Here is a 14,811-nt window from a genome sequence, read left to right as displayed (position 1 = left end):
TTCCTTATATCCTTCTGTGCTAATCCACTAATCCCATCATGCCGCAAAGATCCAAATACATACAAGTCTAATGAATTATGTGACACTTAGCTTATTGTCTTGTACAGTTGTACCATGCTTAATCATCCGGGTCCTTTGCCAAAATGACCATTCTAGTAAAACTAATTATCAAAATAATCATTTTCTAAAATTATTTACCAATTTAACCAAACTATCATGAATGCTTTCAAAAATATTCTATCATTAATCTTCTTTTAACCTTAGCAATCTTGATAAATAATACTAAGCATAAATCTTGTTGCAAATTCAAGAACTTGCAGTTCTCAATATAATCTCATACATGGAGAATGACATGTATACGAGCATGGGAGCATGGGAGCAATTTTTGCAACCATAAAAATTTGGGATTAACTATGTTGATCTTCCAAAGTCTGTGCCACAACTTTTAAAAGTCATTTGGCTTGTTGCTTTAGTGTTGTGATCAATCGATTCATAAATTAGCAATCATAAATTAGCAATCTTATTACTGATTTACGAATAAATGTTTGGTACTGAAACAAACCCATAGAATAAGGGGGCTCAACAGCTGAACCATGTCCGCAAGATTAGCAATGAAGATATTAATGGAGAGGTAGGAGGAGATTGATTATTTTCTAGGAGACAAGAACACCGAAAACATCAGCAAAAATCATTCTAATTATCAACCAAAGTTGTCGTCGAGCAATCGTGGAAGCTAAAAAAAATGTTTTTTCATATTTTAAATTTTGGTCATTAGGAAACCAGTTTAGCGAAATTGGTTATTTTGGAAAATAATTTTAGAAGATGGTTATTTTGGTAAATTAGTTTTTACGAAATGGTTATTTTGGCAAAAGATCCTAACCATCCTTATCATTTTTAAATTTATGCCATGATTAGCATGGACTAACTAGTTATCTTACACAATAAGATCGAATTGGCATACGGTATTTTACACAAAGATTTTGTCTGCACAAATTGGCGATTGCACTTGCAATGCAATTAATGACAAACTAATGGTGAAAGCGATTTTTTTTCTAGTTTACGATTTTAATTTCATTGATTCGGGCAACCAATTATAATATTCCAAAGATACCCTTATAAGAAAATTTAATTTGAAGTTTCAAATGGATGGGAGGGAATTGAAACTCACGTGTAAATTATAAATATATCCCCGATGGCGCCGAAATTGGATACCACCCATTGGCGCCATCTCATTTTCCTTACAAAAAAAGGAAAATACAATAGCATTTTTCAACACAACCTAGGAAAAAGAAACAATAATGTATACTTTTCACAGTACATTTTCCAACTATTGTACTTATATAGGCTCAAGTTGAGCTTGAGCACGTCTCAGGCCGGGATTATATTTGCAAGCTTAATAATAAGCTCAATTTTTCATAGTTGGTGAGCTCGAGCTTGAATTATGCTTCCTGAGCACAAGGCAAGCAACACTGCAGTGTAATAAACTTTGTAAATTGAGTAAAAATAGTAAATGACCTCGACAAATCCTGAAAATTGGTGAAAAATTATCTAAAAGAGTAAACTAAATATGTGCCAAAAATCAAGACTTTTCAAACACTCTTTAAGTATTTTAATCTAAATTAGTAGTCATATGCCTCATAGGACAAACTGCGTAGATTTTGGGAATATCGTCATAAGTAATAGATACTTCTGCTAAGATACGTACCATATGATCGATGATCGCTAACTGGAAAAGTAATTATTATTTCTAAGTGAAATATTTCAATGGTGAAGGACGGAAATTGATAACTTGGCCGTTTGGAATCCAAGCTTTAGGACCATCTTTTCGGGACATCTTGAGATATCTACCTTTAAACTCAACATCGCAACCCTTGGAGATCATTGGACACCGATAGAGTAGCTTGCATAACATCAACTCGCGTACTTCTTTACGCTCCACATCGCCCGCCAGCCAATGTTGACAACCTTGTACACTAAGATTGAAGTGCTCCAAATTCGGGATGAATTTCAACAAGTACGCGACTAGGTCTAAGAAACATTTTGCAGGCTTGCAACAATTGTAGATCTCGATCTGAATCCTTTTGAGTGATCGCGGTAAGTTGCTTACATTAACAGGCAGTGGACATAACGACTGCTCGTTGTCTTTACCGATATCCATAACATTCAAGGTCAAAACGTCTAGTAAAGGACACATCTCTAATATTGATGACATAGTCTTTAAAGTATAGGATACATTCATATCAAGCGTGAGTCGAGTTGCATTGCGAAACACCCTAGGCAAGTTGTCTATTTTAGAAACATTAAGGGTAAGGAACGTAACATTAGAAATCGCCTCATAAAATTTCGACATTAATCCGTTTTCTTCATCAGTAAATTTGATTTTCGCCTCACGAAGCATAATTGGTTCCTCCTCGAAGAAAAAGGTCGCAGATTTTGGGGCTGAAATATCCAAGTATTCCAACTTTGGAGCTTTAATTGAAACCGAATTAATTTCCATGAAATCGAACTTGATAAGCAACCATCTTAAATTTTTATTCGAACATTTCAAGCTTTGCAAAGGCCCCGAGTCGATCTCGCAAGTTAAAGACAATTCTTCAAGTGATGGACAAGCGTTAAGTAGTTTTTCGATCCATTGTAACCGCGTAGCAGCAAACGTAAGGATTAACTTCTTCAAATTTGGAAGATGGATAGTTTCACTACAATCATCAGGGAACTCCCAACAACGATCATAAGTCGAGCCCAATTCGAGCGACACTAGCGACCGAGTTTGGAAAATAACACTTGGTACTATAGACATATCGCTACGAGTATAAGGACACATTACCTTAAGTTCATGGATGTTCCGGTCACAAATTTCGCGAATTAAAGTATCCATGGAAGGCACCAAAATGTAAAAGAGTTTGTCGAATTCAAGACGGAATCTATCGATGAAAGGTGAGGTAATTTGCTTGATGATTTCCTTGAATGCAGTATCAACTTTAAGCAAATTTATGGTATCGAGTTTATATAACTTATCAATATCATCGGGAGTGATGTCGATAGAGGTTGTGTTAGTCCAGAGACCACGCCATCGACGGGATAAAGACCCGGTAACGATGGCTAATCGGAGAGGAAGGTGGGAAATAATTCCGATAAGAATGTCGTTAGGGAGAGAGCTCAGCCTGTCTACGCTTCGATTTCTTCCTTCACTATTATTGTTCGTCCATGAACTTCTTATCAATTTTGCAGTTTCACGTTCTTCGGCCATTGGTAATGCTTCAAGAATACGTTCAAGGGGTTTTAGGGTTCAAATTTTTCATCTTTATTTTTTAATAACTTTAGGGTTTATGTTAGATCGCACATGGGCCTAGGCCGAACCCGTCAAGGAGGGGAGAATGCCCGTTCTATATATCCAAGGAGGGTCCATCTCAAAACCAATTGTCAATGGGTAGAGTAACCCTAAAAGCAGAGTTCAATTATCCCCTATTTACTAAACGAATAGGTGAACTCACAAATTTTCCCTCCAAAAAGCATCTTTTTAAATAAGGAATCTATTGATAATTTAATTGTATTCACTAAATAAGGAAATTAATAATTATAATGTATTTCATAATAAAAAAAAATTCATTAAAATTAATATTTTTATCAAATTATATAATTTTCACTAAACACTAAACTATTATATTTTAATTAAAATATAAATAATATAAGACTATAAACTATTGAATTTTTTATTGATATTATTATTTGATAATGAGTTGACTCATACTATTTATACTATGTATAAACAAACTATAACACTTTCATAAAAAAAAAAAAAAAAAGTTGAGAGAAATTATAAATTGGAATCATTAGCGTTATGGTATAAAAAAATACTTTAAAAAATATACTCCCTCCTATTCAGAATAACGGTATCATTTGTCATTTCCATCTATTCACATAACTGTCCCATTTGCCATTGATGGGGCATATTCTGCACCGCTGACCAAGTCAACATATTGAGCAAGGTCAAGGGTATCCACAGCAAAGTCAACGACTTAGACAGTCTAACCGATGCAACCCGTCGGCCTGTCACCTGGGTCTCGGCCTGGCAACCCGCCAGCCGGGGCACATATCCGCGTACTCATATCCAAGATCCCTCGGCCGGCCTGCCATAGGCCCATCGGCCGAGGGTAGAACGGTCTTTCCACCTGCTAGCCACTTGGCCACTTGGCCACTACGTGACAAAAGGTGAAAGTCTATAAATACTCCTCAACCTTCATTGAGGAAATGATCCACAATTTAACCTAATAATCACTATTCATCTGGTAATATCCTCCTTATCTCTCTACAATATACTCTTAGCCAAGTTATAGCAACTTGCCTCTCTAAGTTTACTGACTTGAGCGTCGGAGTGAGTACGCTCGGCCAAAGCCGAGCCCTCAGTTTGTTCATCGTTTCAGGAGACCGAAAGGAGGATTCAAGCGAAGACGTCATTCTACAAGCTACGAGTGGTAACAAATATCTGCTCTGGAATTACACCCGGAACAGCCATATTAGGACATGTTTTTTTTACTTTCCTACCCTTTGCTTTTTTCTTTATTTATCACCCCAACCACCTCTAAACCATCATATTCAATATTTTTCATTATTTAACTCATATATTCTTACCCCTATAGAGTACTTTTCATTATTTTAACTTTATTCCTTGATTTTCGTGCCATTGTCCAAATAGGACAGTTATTCCGGATAGGAGGGAGTATATTTCAGCACATTACTCAATCCTCTTTGATTAATTTTTAGTTTAATTTTATTTCTTGCTCGAAATAAAATATAATAACAAGAAAACTGGACAATTAATGAGATACCACTATTATTTTACAGTTCAATTTTACTTAGTTTTCTTGATAATTTTACAGTTCAATTTTTTTCCTCAAAAAATAATAATGTGAAATATGAAAAATTAATAAACTGCTAATTTAGTATGATTAGGTAATACAAAAATAAAAAATTTATAAATACCGCGCATTCATTGTGCGGGATCTAAACTAGTTCTTTATGAATCTCTAATTAGTACGGAGTATACACTACTACAAATCCAGGCAACTACAACGCCCTTTAACAACGATTATTCACGAAAATCACAATAGACGTTGTAGAATGTATGGCGCGAATTTTACTAAAATAAATTACAACGGGTATGGTTATAAAAACCGTTGTTATTAGTTTTAACAACGGGTCACACATGCACAACCGTTGTTAATAATTTGGCGCAAAATTGGCGCAAAGTTAGTGAAAAGTAATCACAACGGTTGATTTTGGAACCCGTTGTTAAAACTTATTTAACAACGGGTGTTTTTTACAACCCGTTGTTAAAACATATTTCACAACGGTTGTTGTTTAATAACCGTTGTCAATACTTTTCATACTATAAACCACACAAACAGAAGTCTGCTGCAGCCACAAAACACAACCCTTAATACACAAACACAAACACAAAAACAAACACAAACCACATACACACTCTCTTTCTCTCTTTCTCTCTTTCTCATCGTCCCTTTATCTTCTCGCCGTCACTGTGATTTCATCGTCTATTACGTTCTGTATTTATCAGGTAAATCTAAATCCTTTGTTAGTTTCATCGTCATTATTTTCTTTTTCTATTTATTTCTTTTGCATGTATGTGTTTGTATCGACCATTATGTTATTTGTTTAAATATTGTTCGCATAATTAGTTAGTAAAACAATGAAGAAGCAAGATGAAGAAGTAAGATAAACATAATTAATATATATATATATATATTTATAAATACATAAATTAAAAAAAAATTACATATGTAAAAATGCAATTCTTATATATTCATAGAGGATCTTATTCTGCTCTATCGTATCCGTCCTCTCCTCCTTGGCTATTTGGAGGTTCCGTTCAGCATTTGCTATATCGTCATATAGCCGCAATCGCTTCTTTGCTCCGTCAAGCCATCTTCTTTGGCGTGCTTGGTGCGGATCGAGCATCCGCAAGGTAGCTCTGAAACTTTCCTCAATATGGAGGAACCGGCGGATGAAGTTGTTGTTGTTCTCGATCATGGTAAGAGTCTTAAGGATGAAATCATTCATTTTGTTGGAGTTTTTTGAGTTTGTTTTGAAAGATTAAGTAGAGTTTGTTTTAGCAGTTAGGGTTTGGAGATATGAATATATTGAGATAATGGAAATGTTAGTTGAGATATGCAATGTATTTATATACTAAGCAATGTGTGGGTTGATTTGCTTTTTAATTAATATATATGTTAGGAAGTTGTGCCATAATCATCATCATATATCTCTCAATAATGCTGCTTCAAATCTTATTACTAACCCTTCTCATTCCATATTATCCGTTCATATGTACAGTGATGTCAGTAATAATGCATGCATCGGAATTCTAACAGGCCGTAATTATGCATGCATCTAGTAATATTTAATTTATTTATTTTTATTTTTTAAGAACAAACAACAACGGTTATTTTAAAACAACCCGTTGTCTTTAGTTATAACAACGGTTTTGTATATTAAAACCCGTTGTTATAACTTTCCCCCCAAAATTGAGTCACACTTTCCACAACGGGTTTTTATACTCTTAAAACCGTTGTTAATAGTTTTAACAACGGTTTCCTTAAGAAAACTAACCGTTGTTAAAACCTTCTACAACGGACGCTTTAACAACGTCCGCTTTTTTATATAACAACGGTTTTTGACCGTTGTTATAGCCTGTATCTGTAGTAGTGATATATATTTTACGGAATTACTTTTTCACGTACGGACTTTACTCTTTCACATACACTTTTTCATTAATTTTCCGTATCATACCCTAAAATTGAATCTAATTATTTTAAAAAACTTAAATAATGAATTATAATTCTCCAATTAGTGAAATAATTTTGTTGTTTAATAATTACTAATATTCTTTGTTAAAATATTGGGATTTGTTAATTTGTGAAATTAATGTATACTTGTTTATCAATTGTTATCAATGAAGACGGGGTGGTTCTGGGTGATGGACGGTGGTTACGGATGGTGTACGGTGGTTGAGGGTGGTTATGAGGATCGTTTGCTGCGTTTGATGGGATTGAATGGTACCCGTAATTTGTATCGAGAGAGAGATGTGAGATTCCATTGACCACCGACAACACCTCCAATTCTAATTTCTTATCATTTTTCACACAAATGTTCAACGTACAAGCACTCATTTCAATATTCATAAAATTGTAGCTTGATGTTATACTTGGAATTTAGCTTAAAGAGATAGGAGAATAATGTATATATAATTCAATCTAAGGCTCCGTTTGGCAAGACATTTCAGGTACCTGATTTGGTTAAAGTAACTTATTTGACCAAAATTTCAGGTACTTTATTTTTTTTGTAGGCGTTTGGCAAGTAGCTTATTTAACTAAATAAGCTACCTGGAATGAAATGCTACCTAGAGTAACATTTGAGATTTCAGGTACCTGATTTGGTTTGATTTTCCGTTTTTACCCTTTAAATCTATACTATTAAATAATTATCATATCTTTTTACGTCATTTCATCAAAATCAGTTACCTTTTCAGTTAGTTTGCCAAACATTTTTTTATATAATCAGCTACCTTATCAGTTCCTAATTTTCAGCTACTTTATCAGTTAGCTTTTCAGTTTTCAGCTACCTTTTCAGGTTTCAGCTACCTTTTCAGTTAATTTTACCAAATAGAGTCTAACTCAATCCAAATCTCTCTTTTTTATATATAAGTGTATGAAAAGCTTAGGAAAATTCAAATCTCATTTTAATTAGAGAAATGAATGGTGTAGCGGTGTGATTCTTTTAGATTAAATTAGATTTTACTTTGAAATTAACTTTTTTTTAAAATTACTCTCTTTTAAAGTACTTTTTTAAAATTACTCCTTTAAGAATTGAAGGAAGCAGTTGTAATTACGGTTGGTTATTTGAATAGTGGTATTAGGTTAGTCCATAGACGGTGCCATCGAGAGAGGACGAAGACGGGCGATAATTTCAATAAGAATGTCGTCGGGAGGGGCGCTTAGTTTGTCTTGTCTTTGTTCACTGCTTGGTTTCTTGTTAGTCCTCTTCTTCCCCTTCTTTCCTCTGTTTTTGGCAGCCATGTTGTAGGGTTTAACGGGGTTTTAGGGGTTTAAGTTCACTAATTGTTATATAAGACCACTTTATGTGTAAGACAAGTCCACTTAGAAAAAGCCCAATAAAACTAATTAATCTATATCTATCTATCTATCTATATTATTAAAGGAAGCTTTTTCCGAGTGATTACAGAGAGTCCAAGTTTTGTGAATCGCTTTTGAGCAATATTAAAAAAAAAATATCAGTGTTTGTGTTCTATAACAAGTGAATTTCACGTTGCACATTCTATCACATACAATATAATTATACATTATATTATATACGGAGTATATTATATTATATATTATTAATAATTAATAATACTATTATACTAACAAAAAAAGAGTTTTGTATGACTTCAAATATGTGTTTAGCATTGCATATAAAAGAGATTATATAACTTCCAAATAAGTCGATAATCACATCTACTCTCAATCTTTCATGTTTCTCTCTTGGCTTTTTCTAATTTTCTTTTCATGTTAGATGAACTATTTGTTGTGAAATTGGTGTAGATAATTATTATTTGCTAATAATCTGTTTATGTGTTATGCTAAATAAAATCTTCATACGGTTTTTTGCCAATACTAATAGTACAATTTTGTTGAAAATTTCAGTACCTTTGTTAAGTCGAGGATTTAACAAGTTTATTTAATCCATGTGCGGAACAAGCCTTCAAAATAATTATGTTGGAAAAGGTAACCCATATTATCTAACAATTGCTTTCTAAGTAACTATCAAATGCTTATCATAGGGTTTTCTTTTCATTCTTTTTATTATTGTTGCCTGGTGGTAGCATTTACTTCATATATTATTTACTCTTAAATCGGCTTGCTAGAAACTCTATTTTTGATTATTTTTATTAGTGTATTTGATGAATAGGTTTCTTGCAGGGCAATGGGAGCTAGGTACGTAGTAACAAAATAGAGTATCAATTAAGTTTATGTCATTAAATGAATGAATTGGATTGCATGCACAATCATGATGATATTACTATTACTCGTGTTGTTATGTACGCTAATTAACACTTGATAAATTGTGTAGATATTAGTTCCTCCATTCAACTTTTATCACTCCATTTCTCTAATATATCTTTCAAATTGACAACTTATTTTAATGCATTTATAGGTATTATGGTGTTGGAGATTTTTGTTTTCGACTTTATTATAAGGTAATCTAGACCTAGATTTTGATAATATTCCAATCCGATGTTGTAATATTAACAGCCTATATGTATTATATGCGTAGAACGAGTACACTAATTATAGCATGGAAGAAGATTTTAGTAAAAAAAAATCTAGTATATGAAAATTTTAGTAAAAAATATCACCAAACAATCAATTTTTTCATGATATTATGTTGTCGCCTTAAACAACATTTAAATAAGACGATATTATTTCTAGGCCCGTGCATCATCGCACGGCATTAAATCTAGTATATCAATACTATATATTAAATCCAGAAACCAAGAAACTTCCATGTAATTAAAGAAAGTTATACAAATTAATTATACTATATAGTTTTAAATCACTAGCACCGTGTGATGGACCCGATTAAGGGATCTCAATGCAAATATTATATAGTTTGGGTTAAAATTAAATTATATAGAAGCTTGGTAATTTTCCTAAACATTTGTAAGAGACTAAAACATGGTCAATTTCCTTAAAATAAAATAATTAATTAAGATGGTCAATTTCCTTAAGATAAAATAATTAATTAAGATGATCAATTTCAAGGAAACTGAAAGAAAGAAGATGCTTGGTAATTTTCCTAAATATTTATAGAAGACTAGAAGATGGTCAATTTCCTTAAAATAAAATAATTAATTAGTATAAACATGTACACCTTTTCTATTAATTATTATCATCATAAAATTATATATTAAATTTAAAATCTTTGCAATTTTATTAAACTTTATAGTTTATTAGATGTATAGAGATGTTAATTATTTAACATACAAAAATATAATATAAGTAAGTTATAAATAATTCAAGTTAGATTCCATAATATATAATATTGCATAATTGTTTCGATTTGATTTAATGCATATATGTAATATATTTATATAAATATAGAATCCTCTTAAAATTGCATGTTTAAGTAGTAAAAGTAATTTCGTCAGTAAAGAAAAGAAATTGTAGTAATATTGGATATAGTTATATGATAGTAATCACTCATTTGAATAGTAAAAGTAATAGTATTATCAGCGAGATTAGTGAAAGTGGTAGAAACAACATCGGGAGTAGTGAAATAATCAATATTAATTCGGCATTAGTGAAAGTAACAATAATTACGGCGAGAGTAGTGAAATTATCAATATTAATGCGGCGAGTGACAAGAACAATAATTACGGCGGGAGTAGTGAAAGTAACAATGATTACGGGCAAGTAGCGAAATGTTATTACTATTGTTTCATAATTAATAAGAGTAAAATATTAATAGCAGGAGTAGTGAATTTGTCTCAAAATTTATTTCATCGTAATTCTAGGATATATCATAAAAAAATATATTAATGATAAATTTATGGGTTATGCAACCTTAAGTAATTTTATTTAATGAAAAAATAAATTAATGGTAAGTAGATGTAGCCCGGGCGAAGCCGGGCACCAATACTAGTATATATAAAAGAGAGTTTTTTCGAGCGATTCTAGAGCGTCCACATCATCAAAAAATAGTTTAGGAAAGTTTCATAAATAATATTTTCCACATAAAAAATAAAGTGGAGAATCTTTTAATTATTATAATATCTATATTTCCTATTTTATATTCATGAGAAGTTTCTAATTTTTATATAAAAACTTTGACATTTCATTTGGCAAAACAATGTTGTTATAAAAATTATGAAGATAATATAATTAGATTCGTGGTAAAAAATGCTTTCATTAGAGTATACATTTCATATGATTTGCACATACGGGTATTAAAGATGGTGTACTTCTTTTAATATGTTATATGTCCCACATCGAAAAACAATGTTAGTGTGGTGATTATAATAGGTATAAATTATAAAATTGTCCCACATCGAAAGATTAACATAAGGTGGGTGATCCTATGATTATAAATAGGAGTCATCATTGGAACCTATATACCAACCAAAAACCTTTTGAGTCTCTTAAGTATTGTTTTGGAGAGCTCTTAAGACTTTTATATCATTATCTTCACAGTATGATATATACATATTTTTTCTATATTATGTATTATATTCAAGTGATGTTTATAATCTTTATATAAAAACTTATACATCTCATTTGCCAAAAAAAGTATTAAAAAAAATGTACGAATATTAATAAATAGTACTCCCCCCATTCAAGACCAAATACAACATTTTCATTTACACACTTGCCAAGACACAAATTACAACGTAAATATCTTTAAGTTTACATTATAAAAAATTTAAAGTTTGATAATCTCATTGTACTTTATAGGTGAATCAAATAAGATCTCACATGACCATATTTTGTCTTACATATTGCAAGGAATCGTAAAGATTCTATTCGTTCATGAATAGTGTAAAAAAAGGAATGTTGTATTTGGTCTTGAATCGAGGGAGTATAGTATTTGCTCATTATTATTAACGTGGGTTAGATGTCGAATTATGTGCGAAAAAGATGGTGTATTTCTAAGTATGTTATTTGACCCACATTGAAAAATATGTTGGTGTGGTGAATATATTATGTATAAATAATAGAATTGTCCCACATCGAAAGTTTAGCATAAGGTGGATGATCATATAATTATAAATAGAAGGCATCCTTAGAACCTAAATACTAACCCAAAACCTTCTGAGTCTCTTAAGCATTGTCTTGGAGAGCTCTTAAGAGTTTATATCATTAACTCCACGATATGATATATATATTTTTATATTATGTCCAAGTGGTGTTTATAATTTTTATATAAAAACTTATATAATTAGATTCGTGGTAAATAAATGCTAGCATTAGAATATAGTATCATATTATTTGCACATATTTTAATTACGATAAGAAGTTAAAAAATGTACTATACGAATATTAATAAATAGTACTCCTATAGTATTTGCTTATTATTATTAAACTGGGTTAGATGTCGAATTAGGTGTGAAAAAGATGGTGTATTTCTAAGTATGTTGTTTGTCCCACATTGAAAAATAATGTAGGTGTGGTAAATATACTATATATAAATAGTTGAATTGTCCCACATTAGAAGATTATCATGAGGTGAGGTATCAAATGATTATAAATATGAGTCATAACTTAGGGGCATCAACCCAAAATCTTTTGAATCGCTTAAAAATTATCTTAGAGAGTTCTTATAGGAGTTTGTATTAACGGCAAACCTTAGTTACAACAATACCATACAAATATTAATCACGTAGATATTTATAAAAGCGATTATATATTACTATATTAGTGATATTATAATGTTTATTTTAAGATAATCGATAGTATAATAACTTTATTTAAGACAAAGTCATAATTAAAAAATAAAATGGGTGCTAAATATACATAAATTTGTTTGTGTCATATAATGATAATCTCTGCACTAAAATAGAAAATTTATGAATTATAATACAATCAAGTGTTGCATAAAAAGATCTTAAATCCACAAACAAATCAATAATGAGCTTTTTTACTTTGATAAATAGTAGAATTAAATCTTTTTAACTTTCAAATATAGGTAATTATTATGCCTCATTACATTTGAGTAACTAAAATACATCATAATTTTTAACCATTAATCAAAATCGGACTAGAAAAAGGAAATATTTTGCATTTGTTTATATATTCTATTGCTCCCTCAATTACATCTTAAAAGTCGTGTTAGGAAAAAAAATGTAATTTAAATCATATCATTTGTACATATTTTAATTATGACAAAAAATGGAAAAAAACGTACGAATATAAATAGATAGTATAATATTTTCTCATTATTAAATCGGGTTGGATATCGAAATAGGTGCAAAAAAGATGGTGTACTTTTCGTGTGTTATTTGTCCCACATTGAAAAATAATGTAGGTGTGGTAAATATACTATATATAAATAGTTGAATTGTCCCACATCATAAAATTATCATAAGGTGGGGTGATCTTAAAAATTAATTTAGGAAAGTATTATAAATAATATTTTTTGATGTAAAAAATAAAGTGGAGAATCTTTTAATTATTATAAAATTTATTTCCTATATTATATTCAAGTGATGTTTCTAATTTTTATATAAAAAATTTTACATTTCATTTGGCAAAAAAATATCATTAAGAAAATTATGAAAATAACAAATTTGATTTGTGGTAAAAATGATATCATTAGCATATAGATTTCATATAATTTGTACATATATAAAATTGTGTACTTCTTAGTACGTTATATGTCCCACATTGAAAAATAATGTAGGATTATATAAAATAATAGAATTGCCTCACATCGAAAGATTAACATAAGATGTAGTGGTCTTATGATTATAAATATGAGGCATCCTTGGAACTTAGGTATCAACCTAACATCTTTTGTGTCTCTTAAATAAGATGTTTTGACTTTTGATCATATCTAAATAAATGATTAGACATAAGATGTAAATATTAAGACCTTATAACCAATTTTTTTTAACTAAGTTAATTACCCCGTTGCAACGCACGGGCATCCAAACTAGTAAATTAGTATAAAAAAGTTTTATTTTGATAACCTAATGTTTTATATTGATAAATTACTTATTTAAATGTGTTAGTATTACTCATAAGATACCGAGTTATTAAAATAAAATTAGAAAACAAATATAATCTAATGATTAGTTTGGGCTATTCTCCTATTAAGTTAGTCATATAGCATAGGACGGTCTTATAAGAGGGTTGATGTTATACTTGTACTACCATTTTAGGTTTGTGGGTTTATGGATATGGCCCAAAGATTTTGATACCTAACACTCGAGCCTTGATCAAATTAGTTCGAATTCCGAACCCAAACCCATTTGAAAAACTAAAATTTATGGCTAAATTTACTTTTATTTAATTTAATTGAGATAGTGTGATTTATTTAACATTGTGCAATAAAATATGCTGATATCCTGTTCTTTGAAATTGGGTAAATAATACTGTATAAATTTATGACAAATTACAAATACAAAAATACAATAGCATTTCTTAACAGTAACACATCCTTAGGAAAAAATAAAAAATAATATACTTTTTTTACAATAGCATTTTTTAGCAAAGAGTATTTGTTAACAATTTTATATAGGTTCAGCTCGAGCTTGGGCTTAAACTCGCAAGTTTAATAATAAGCTCCATTTTTTTAAGCACGGATGAGCTCGAGTTTGAGTTTTGTTTCATGAGCACATGATGAGTAAGACCAAGCTCATGCTATGTGGAGGATGAGGGTAGGATGTAGGCATGTAGCTTAAGTAAAGTATATGTTAGGAGTATATTTTTAGGGCAATCAATTACCAGATCATTAATAAATGATGTAGCTTAATTATATGTTATATATTAGGGCATACTAATTCTACTTACTCTGGAAACTCTCAATTAGAACCCGTAGAGCTTATTTATGATTTCGTGCTGAACCTGGTAAACGAACAAATAGGGGTCCCCATTTCCATTTGTTGCTTGGGCCAGCTATTTTCTCATCTATGCCTTCTAAGAACCTAACTATTTTCTGTTCAGGTCCGGACTTCAAGACTTCCAGAACATACGTTCGCTCCGTATTTTTGGCTATTTTAATCATTTTACGAGAAGGATT

General features: G+C 30.8%; 1 protein-coding gene across 1 annotated transcript; it reads right to left on the bottom strand.

Annotated features, from left to right (window-relative positions):
- Positions 1-1,747: 1,747 nt before the first annotated feature.
- Positions 1,748-3,247, bottom strand: LOC141624897 (F-box/FBD/LRR-repeat protein At5g22700-like). The gene has a single exon (XM_074440145.1). The coding sequence runs from the start codon at positions 3,245-3,247 to the stop codon at positions 1,748-1,750; it is 1,500 nt and encodes a 499-aa protein (XP_074296246.1).
- Between the last annotated feature and the right edge of the window lie 11,564 nt (positions 3,248-14,811).

The sequence above is a fragment of the Silene latifolia genome, chromosome 1 (genome assembly GCF_048544455.1).
Source record: "Silene latifolia isolate original U9 population chromosome 1, ASM4854445v1, whole genome shotgun sequence".
In the NCBI taxonomy this organism is placed as follows: Eukaryota; Viridiplantae; Streptophyta; class Magnoliopsida; order Caryophyllales; family Caryophyllaceae; genus Silene; species Silene latifolia.
The sequence above is the reverse complement of the archived record's forward strand: the minus strand, read 5'-3'. Positions and strand labels throughout refer to the sequence as shown.

Excerpts from the sequence above, each read along its gene's own strand:
- LOC141624897 (XM_074440145.1), bottom strand. The coding sequence starts at position 3,247 with ATGGCCGAAGAACGTGAAACTGCAAAATTGATAAGAAGTTCATGGACG.